The sequence below is a fragment of the Monopterus albus genome, unplaced genomic scaffold (genome assembly GCF_001952655.1).
Source record: "Monopterus albus unplaced genomic scaffold, M_albus_1.0 scaffold25.1, whole genome shotgun sequence".
In the NCBI taxonomy this organism is placed as follows: Eukaryota; Metazoa; Chordata; class Actinopteri; order Synbranchiformes; family Synbranchidae; genus Monopterus; species Monopterus albus.
The window spans coordinates 1765059-1775204 of record NW_018127905.1 but is presented as its reverse complement, the minus strand read 5'-3'; the positions used below and the strand labels follow the sequence as shown (position 1 = coordinate 1775204).

Below are 10146 nucleotides of genomic sequence, written 5' to 3'. Positions count from 1 at the left end.
TGGTTTGGAGGATATACAGTGTACAACAAAAGTGAGCACACTGCTGGTTGGTGTCACTAAAATGTGAAGTAACTAAGGTCAAAGCCTGAAAAGAATAAAGCCAATTAACATGAAAAGCAGAAACATTTGATTATAATGAAAGTTCCACATTTAAAAACTGCCTGCAACAAAAGTCAGTTCACCATCTATAAATGAGATTCCACACTTTTTGGTCCTTTTTTGGCAGATTTAACACCTATTTCCACAAATAATCCTTGTTCCAAGTCAGAAGCACTTACCCATCTGTTTATTCGAGGTGTGTAAACAGTGAATTGTGAACTGAGGACTACCACTGCACCTTCTGTTATCGGTAGTATGGCTCTACATATGCCACCTAACCACTGCTGCAGCTGTGTCCTGTGCTCAGGTTCAGTTGCTAATGATGCTCTTGTGCCCTCTCCCTTCTTTATGAAGTCTCACAATCTGGTTTCTTATATGTTCAGACAGTTCCTCACCATCTTTATGAAGTCTCACAATCTGGTTTCTTATATGTTCAGACAGTTCCTCACCATGTCAAGCCGTGTTGTATTAGACATGACCCTGGTTGAGAAAGTTCGCAGGTTGTTCACGCACTTAGCCTTAACAGGTGTCCTCACTGAGGCTGAACTTTGGGGCTTGTGTTTTCAATATGTAATATTTGGTTTTTAATTATACACAAGATCTATCAGTAAATTAGCTCTGACTGTACAGACTGTAAATCACACAATGAATGCAATTTAATTAATACATAGGGTGTGCTCAGTTTTGTTGTATACTGTATATGTATAGTGTACCCTGAACATACGGTACCACCAGAGCCATACAGAACTATCTTCAGAGAAAAGAACTAGCAGTGCTGCAGCAGACGGTGTAGCCTCCATAGAGTCCTGATCCTAACATCATGGAGTCAGCCTGGGATCACATGACGAGACAGCCTCAGTCCACACAAGAGCCAGCTCTCCGACATGCTGGAACAACTGTGAGCAGGTGCATCATGGAGAACTGGTGGAGCTTTGAGGGCAGGGGCTGGCTGCACCAAATGATGTTTTGAATCATATGCTGATCAGTTTGCACCATTGCTCTAATATCTAATATAAGTAGATAAAAAATTAAAAGAGCACTAACTTGGTACGGCAGTTGACAACATTTTGTTGTCTCATTGTTTATATATTCACACCCCCAGACCCCAACTCCACTACTGATATAAAGTGTAATATTAGAGTGATGTGTGAGCTTACCAGTAGAGATGCAATGAAGACAAGTACATGAACCTGCACATGACCAAAGCCTTTGGCCATAAACAAACTGGTGCTAATGAGCTGATACATACTCAGGCCAATCTGGGTGATCTGGAAACACAGAGAGAAGACTTCAAGGTCGCCAGTGTAATATTAGAGTGATGTGTGAGCTTACCAGTAGAGATGCAATGAAGACAAGTACATGAACCTGCACATGACCAAAGCCTTTGGCCATAAACAAACTGGTGCTAATGAGCTGATACATACTCAGGCCAATCTGGGTGATCTGGAAACACAGAGAGAAGACTTCAAGGTCACCAAGTGGTAAGCGTGCTCACACACACACACACACACACACACACACACTGGCTTCCATGGGCGCATGCAGTCAGCTTCAGTGTACTAAGCAGAACACATCTGGATCTCATCACTGGACAAACAACATGGATCTTCGTGCTCACGTCCCTCACTGTTCATTTAAAACTATGAGATACGTGCGTATTGACAGCGCGTCCTTTTACCTGCCATGATCACAAAGCCTGCTAGAACTTCAGGAGCAGATGTTTTTCTGTTCTATCCGTCTTCATCAGCGTATTGCAGGCTGCAGCGCAGGAAGTTGTGCAACTACTTTGAGGATGTGGGTGCGCGCGTCCCGCCCCGTGTCTGTCCCTGCAACATGCCTCCTCTCAGCCAGGACACCAGCTGTTTGAAACGGGGGTCAGGATTGGCCGAATAGCTTGTGTGGCTAATCACAGCTGTTATTTAACACAAACACCTTTTTGTTTTGAGAAATGCAGCAGATGGGGGGAGTTGATGGAGATGTTAGATGTAGACACTGATTTTCTTTAATTTCTATGGGAAATATTTATTATTGTTGGTGGAACAGTGATTAGCACTGTCACTTCACATCAAGGTACCTGGTTTGAACCTTGTGGCTGATCAGTACATTTGTACTGAGTTTGCATGTTCTCCCTGTGTGGGTTCTCTCCAGGTACTCCAGCTTCCTCCCACAGTCCAAAGACATGCAGCTTAGGTTGACTGGTGACTAAATTGCCCGTAGGAGTTAATGTGAGTGTGTGTGGTTGTTTGTCTAAGTGTCAGCCCTGTGATAGATTGGCAACCTTTCCAGGGTGGACCCCACCTCTCACCCAGATGGGACTGGCCCTAGCCCCCCCACGACCCTGCTCAGGATAAGTGGTATAGATAATGGATGGATGGACCTTACATCTGCACCTATTAGGTGTAGACTATTAAACATTAATACCATTCCAAGTTTTGCATTCAAAGTTCTACTTTTGTAATAAAGTATTGTTAGGTTATTTTTTAGTTAGATAGATATTCAGAGATTTGTTGTCTATGAATGTTTAGTGCAGACTGCAGGCACGTCAAGGTTACAGGAAAACTGCTGTTAGTGTCAACTGTAATGCTAGTCTTAATATTTGTCTTAATGTGTAAGGTTATGTCCAATTGTTTTAGATACACACCACGAAAACAACAGTCACGCACCTTGACTTTTCCTCATGTTTTGGCTAAACGTTATGGCAGCTGCAAGGCTTGCTTATCAGGTGACGTCACGGTTCGACAGCCCAGAAAGGATTAATATTGTATAGCAATGCTTGGTTCGGGGTCTTGCTGCTTCCGGGCTGCTTGGGCAGCCTGGGGTTGGAAGATCTCTGGACTTGGAGTGTGAATTCTTGCCTGTGACTTTTTGAATAAACCAGCACGGATATATTTTTTATATACTCAAGTGGTCTGAGTCGTCCCTCTGAGTTCCTGGTTTGAAAGAACCGGATGAGGCTTTATAATGGTTTTTAGCCTTTAGTATCAACAGTACAAGTACTCATTGTGTAGAATGGCTTCACTTCAGTGTTAATACATATAAATATCATTGGAACATTCCATGTATAGCTGGTGTAACTATTTATATACAGTTCTCTCTAATGAGAACGCTGTAAATTAGACACAAATATACATTTAGAAATATGTCTTTATTAGCACAAGAAGTTAAAAACAGTTAATAGTGCTCACACACTGTGGAGAACTGTACACACAGCAAGGGCCCTAATTTCTCTTTATTTCCTAATTTCACAGCATCACCTAATGGACAAAACGTGGAACTGCAGCTGTGAGGAGCAGGTCTGACTCTTCATCAGCTCAGTGAGTCCTACTGTCCTCCGCTACAGCTCATATACTCTTTACAACTACTGCAGAAGCTGACAGTCACTGAGGAACATTGACACAGTTAGTGACTGGCTGGAATCAATCACTAACGTGCCCTTCACACAGTCTGTGCCACTGTTTTATTATGTTAACACAGGCACATGTTCATTTTCACTGAAGCTAAGTCTAGTCTGCTCTTCAGAACACTGACAGGGCCAGTTCACACAAAACAAAACAGATTTTTTTGGGTCTCTTGTGGTATCTAACCATGCAGATATTGTTTTCTTTTGTCCAGGTTTTCAGATATTTATATCCAGACTAAAACAGTGGAGGTAAATTAATATATTTAATATACATGTGTGATGCATCCCAGCATAGAAGAATGACATTTGACAAACCCTTCACCAGCTTGTTTCTCTAGAGACAGTTTCATGGTTTATCAGATCAGCTACAGATAGGCCTGACCACAATGCAGTGGAGCCATATTCTACTGGATGAAATAGTCCCTAGGAAAGCCGCTGACAGGTACGTCTGTGAATCATACTGAGTACCGGGAGATAGTTTCTGGAAATGCACACTACTATGTATTCTTTAGATGACATTTTTCAATGCTATGAGGAGTACAAACACATTTTCACCAACCTCAACTGTGCTTAAGGTTGAGAAGGTGACATCTCAAACTGAAGCCACCTGCAGGGGTGGATACCACTAGAGATAAGACACAACATAAGTCTCTGTCTTTTGGGTGAAGTGACCCTTTAACATGAAGTGCCATTATCATTTTGTTTATTTTACTCATGTGCTCAGTTTGCAATTCTTTAAATTCAAAGTTCATTCTGATGAGGCTGTTTTCTCAACACCATGTTTTTTTTTGTTATGTCCACTCAGTTTCAATTAATGCACAAGCAAATCAACTCTGCAATGGCAGGTTTTCATGTTTAAAGGGTTACTCTGACATTCTGAGAAATTTGCATTCTTGACAAGAGTCCGTTGACAAGATTGATGCCACTCTCATACCTGTCCATATATAAAGCTATAGGGCCAGGAGACAGTTTGCTTTGCAGCTGCTTCCAATAGTTTCCACTCATTGTGCCAGGCTAAGGTAATAATCTCAAATGTCTCTTAAAATGTCAAACTACTTCTTTAAAGGATGAGGCTGGTCATTTTCTACATTAACTCTATTTTCAGCAGTCCTCATACAGAGACTAAAACCAACGTTTTGCCGTTACTCGCTGTTAATGTTATCAGTCAGTCAGAACTGGATTATCTTGTTTATCTGTGTCATAGACCTCCATTGTTGATCAAAAACAATTTAAAAACACATCAGACAAACACCCTGGGTGATACGTTTCCTCATTACGAAACACCAGACCCTGATTATTTCTTTTAAATGTTGCCCCAAAGGCTCAAGATGGCCATAACGTTTTACAACATCTGAAGTAAGCAAGAGTCAACTTAAATATCAGGGTCTGGTGTTTTGTAATGAGGAAATATGTCACCCAATGCAGCAGTACGTTTCCCTGATGTGTTTTTAATCATTCTTGAACAACAGCGGAGGTCTATGGCACAGATGAATAAGATCACCCAGGACTGACACACTAACGGACATTAACGGTGAGTAGAGGCCCATCATTGTTAGTTTTAGTCGCTGTATGGGGAGTGAGGAATATGCAGTTAATACAATAAATGACTGGCCTTATCCTTTAAGCCAGTATAGTATATCAGAGTAGACTTAGTGGAGGAGACTGATGGATTCCTGAGATACGATACTGTACAGTAAACCCTTCAAATGCTACTGCTCAGGATTACACATTACTGATCCAAATGGATGGCCTATGCATGCATTTATATGAAAACACTGGCTAAGTCAAAGTATAGCATTAAAAAGACAAAAATAATCAGTGCAATTAATGATTATGATCATAAGAATAATAATCCCTTAAAACCATCCCTGTAATTTTCCCTTTTGTGTTGATTACTAATAGAAATATTCTCTGGTTAATTACCTGTGAAGTCAGTGACTGGATAACATAAAATAAAATCCCTGGATGACAAAATACACAAGATTTGATTCTTAAAAACAAAACAATAACAAAACATTTCATACATAATGCTAAACCAGTAATGGAACATTTAAACGATATTGTATTTGTTGAGACAGGTTATTTAACATCCAAATTTTGCTAGACTGATAAAAGGCACCAATATTAACCTCTTATCAAAAGTTGTATTTAAAAAAATTACATGTTTATTATGGTATTGTCCACTAATACACTGACCGTCCTTTGTAAAAAATAATAATAACAATAATAACCTAACCTGATTCTGATGAGACATTCTGGTCAGTTTTTTTTTCCACATGCATGATATCAGTTTGTCACTACCAGCATCATATATTTAGCGTCCCATTATGGTGATTTTGTTTCAGAGGCTTGACCACCGTGATGAGACCAGTATTCTTCTAACTCTGTCTCTGGCATAAAATTGGCCACCGACATATTAAATCTGTAAAAATATTGTTTTATATTGGCTTTTCATACTGTACACATGGAGTCTACAATATGCCACTAGATGAATAATACAAAAGCCATTGTCAAATAATCAATTAATAAAATTAGCATTTAAATTATGCATTATTAAACTCAAACGATACGATATATATTTTTTCTATTCTGTTTTTTTAATGTCTCATTGAATAATGAATAATTCATTTTCAAAATGAAAATAAATTGGCTTTTAAATTGGTTTTTAAATTTTACTTCATTACTTTGTACGTCCATGCCTGCATACTGTAAAAAGAATGAATTGTATTCCATCAAAATTTTCATTTTCTGTTACATTCAGTTTTAATCAATCAATTAATTTAAACTAAACTAAACTAAAAGTTTAACCTGAGGCGCAGAGTGAGCTACTCTGTCTGGCCGGAGTGTGGCCAATCAGAGCTCCGTCTGTGGTGGTGAAGCTTGGACTGTGGATCTACTGTTTAGGTAACACACTGCTCACACATCTACAACGATTCAATAGCGAAGAGTTGTTAAATTATATTTGTCAAAACGCTCAATTTTAAATTGGAAAACTAATCACTTGCATGATGGAATTTGAAAGGCAAACATAAATTAATGGCATAAAAAGTTCAATTTGAATGCTTTCTAAATTTGTGTAACTAAATTTTTAAATTCTATTTCAGCATTTAAAGTCACAATAGAAAGATGAATTGGCAAATTTAATGATGGCATTTATTTTTTTTACATTGAACTTATCAATACAACTTTTATGTCCTAATTTGATTTATCAATTTGTGACAGCTTTTAAAATGTACCAATTTATTTACCGATTAAACTGGAGCACTGAGAGTTGCTACTCCAGTCTCCACACTAGGTAAGCTCTGGATAAAACACTGTTTTTAAACAGCATTTAATGAGTAAACCAGGACATAAAGTCAAAAACGTGGCAGGTTAGGCTTCAGTGGAAGTGCTTTTGAACACCAGAGAAAGCCTTCGATGTATATCAACCTCCAGCTAGTCCCCCTCACAGAGACTGGTAGCCGGCGGTCCTCTTCCTGCGGCTCAGCAGGTAGGCCACCACCACCACGATAATGAGCACCAGCAACACCACTCCCACCGCAATGGCAATGCGGTAATTGGGCTGGTCGGCAGGACAGTAGTTAGCTGGAAAAGACATGACACAGAAATTCACACATTTTAAACAACAAATGATTTATTTATTGCGACCAGGTCTGAAGTGGCGAGCAAGATGTTGTTAGCTCACAATGTCAACTGTAACTAAACCAATGAGCTCAGTATTGAATAGCCCCATTTAAATAGTGTCATTTTGGCAAACAACAGGTATGGAAGTCTGCATTATTTTTTTCCATTTTAGATGCCATTACAGAGCCATGTGGCAGCCAGATCCAAAGTTATACAAATGTTTGCTTCAGTATGCATCTTGCTGCATCCACGGCCCAGAATAGTGTGACACGTATGTTTGTTTATCTTTGTACACTACTCGTTACTTGGAGAAGTAATATTAATACAGGACCATGTTACTAGTACCGCGCTACGGCCCAGCGCTGTTGTCCAATAATTTATTTTACAAGTACACGATGTGTGCAGTTTTGCACATACAGTGGCTTCAGGAAGTATTCTGACCCCTTCACTGTTTGCACACTATACAGTGTTGGAGAGCTCATTTAAAATGGAACAGTCTCCACTCAATAAACCACAATGCCAAAGTGGAAACTTCTTTTTAGGCTCTTTTGTGAATATAGACTGCAGACTGAATTGGAATTGTCTGTGAGCTGCCATCTTTAGGTCTCTCCACAGATGTTCTATGAGTTTAATTCTGGGCTTTGGCTGAAACACTCGGGGACAGTCAGAGGCTTGTCTTGATGACACTGCAGTGTTGTCTGCTGTATGCTTCAGGTCATAAATGCATTGCTGTAATAGAAAACCCTCAATGCAACAACTCATGTACATTATAATATATAATATTATGGCACACTGAAAATAACTACTGTACACTAACAAGTGGTATATGTTAAATGTATTGATAAAATGCTCCTGGATTCATTTTGCTTCATGAGGACACTTACGAGAGCCAAAGTCGCCACTCTTGGTCAGATTGAAAGCCTGCATCCTGTCTTGAGTGACATCCAGGTACATTCCCTCCCCCATGTGAATGGAGTCACTCTTGCAGGAGTAGCATTGTCCAATCTTTGCGGCAAAGAGATGCAGTGTCGCGTTGTGGGCACTATACATCTTCTTCTCTGTAACAGTCAAACAAGGCAGTGCTCAGCTCCATAATGACAATTCTTGTAAAAAAAAAACCAAAAAACAAATGCTGATGATCAGATATGGAACCAAAACACGTTAGACTGCATTGTAGTGAAAATAGGCCAGTTGTTACAGGCATCATGTGCTCAACAGTAATTCCACACATTCTGTCTATACACAGTTGAATGCGCAAACATTCCTGGTGGGGACTTTACGTTGGCATACATTCACCTCCGTGAGACTTACCCTGACCTTAGCCATAACCACTACTTGTGCCTAATCCTAATCCTAAACCTCCCTAAAATGCCTGTACCATCATCGGGACATGTTCAGGGTATTTATCTTTTATTCGCTCATGAGCTGCATTCATGTGTATTTTGGCAGACTAATTATTGTGCATGGAGTTAAGTGTCAGATCTGTGATTGTGTGGAAAGTTGGTATGGGAGGCTGCTGAACTGAATGAGCTATGGATATGCTGTTCAAAGACGATGTGCACGCTGAGCTCACTCCGAGTGGTGCAGGGGTCACATTATTATAAGAAAATACACCATGTTGACAAAATGGCCTACAGTACGTCGTTAAATGAGAAAATACAGTATGTCGTAATAACATGAAAAACGTTTAACGTGAAAGTATCTCATATAAATGAGCAAAGTATCTTGTTATAATGAGAAAAGTTGCTCATTAAAGCAAGATTTTGCTGCCATAGGCAGTTCTTGTGTGAACTATGAAATATAATCCTGCAGGTGCCACTGGTTAAGACAAACTGGAGGTGGATGACAGACTGTGGGCAACGCTGAAATGATCATTTTGCTGCAGGTTTATGCTTGTTTAGTGGTTGTTTTGATAGATTACTCAAACTTTTTACTGGCAGAGGTGTTATTACACGTACAGTAACAAGCTCAGGTGTTCGAGTAATGTTTCACTTCACCAGATGCGAGCCAAAAAGCTGGCACTGTAGAGGGCTTATAACAAGACAAAATGCAACCATTGTTACAGAACAGAATATAGCATCATAATATTTTTATCTAATTTATTTTGTTTTTGTAACCCCTGGAAGCCAAAATCCTAAGTGAAAAATAAAATTTGATTAATCATCCAGCCCGACCTAAACCAAGTCTTAACCTTCAGCAGCCCTTTGAAGCGACGTGAGAAAGCGAGGACCAGTCAAGATGATGCTGCCCCAGAGGACCTAGCACTGAACCTGGGCCAACAGAGCTTGTGCCATTGCTCCCCCCACCCCCAGCACTCAGAAATGGCCCCACACTAAGCACTTCCAAAACAGCAGTCAAGGCCCACCTTTTCAAAGTTGCTTTTAACCTGTAATTTCTACCATCCACCCTTTCTCCTTTTGCATTTTATTACCTTCATCTACTTTGTCCTTTTAAATCTTAAGCTTTGCTTTTTTATATTATTGCTGGTGTTTGTTGCTTTCTTTATTGTGCAACGCATTTCTGAGGTCCATGAAAAGCCCTATGTAATTAAACGTATTGTCATCATTAGAATATTCCCAAAATGTCTTCACTTCCACAGTATAAAATTCAGACCGGTCCTCACACTACAATACCCACCTGTGAACATACAGTGACCCAAATAGAAGGGTCTAAAGTGTGATAACATGGGAGTAAATCATATGTAGAGACTGGAATAAAACATGAAGATTCTTAACTTACCTCCTTTGCTGAAGGCGTAGAAGAGGTTAAAAGACAAGTTATAAACGTAGACAGTATTATCAGCAATGCTCTGAGGAAACAAGAAAACAAGACAGCTTTTCACCAAGGCTGTTATCCAGTGGTCCAAGATAGGGTGCTATGTGCAGCTATTTAAATCATTACTGTAATCAAATGCAACGTTTGGTTTGAATTTCAATGAACAAACAGGACTGTGACAGTGAATATTAAAAGGCTCTAAACCCTATTGAATGTGAAGGGAAAGGGAAAGTTACTAGATTCCTGTA

General features: G+C 39.6%; 1 protein-coding gene across 1 annotated transcript in view; it reads right to left on the bottom strand.

Moving 5' to 3' along the window:
* Positions 1-6634: 6634 nt before the first annotated feature.
* cd68 (CD68 molecule) overlaps positions 6635-10146 on the bottom strand; it is an 8351-nt gene continuing 4839 nt past the window's right edge. Inside the window, exons 4-6 of the mRNA XM_020594973.1 lie at positions 9863-9932; positions 8008-8181; positions 6635-7084 (exon numbers count right to left, since the gene is read on the bottom strand). Coding sequence (XP_020450629.1) covers positions 6945-7084; positions 8008-8181; positions 9863-9932 — 384 coding nt within the window. The 3' untranslated portion in view covers positions 6635-6944. The remainder of the gene's footprint in view (positions 7085-8007; positions 8182-9862; positions 9933-10146) is intronic.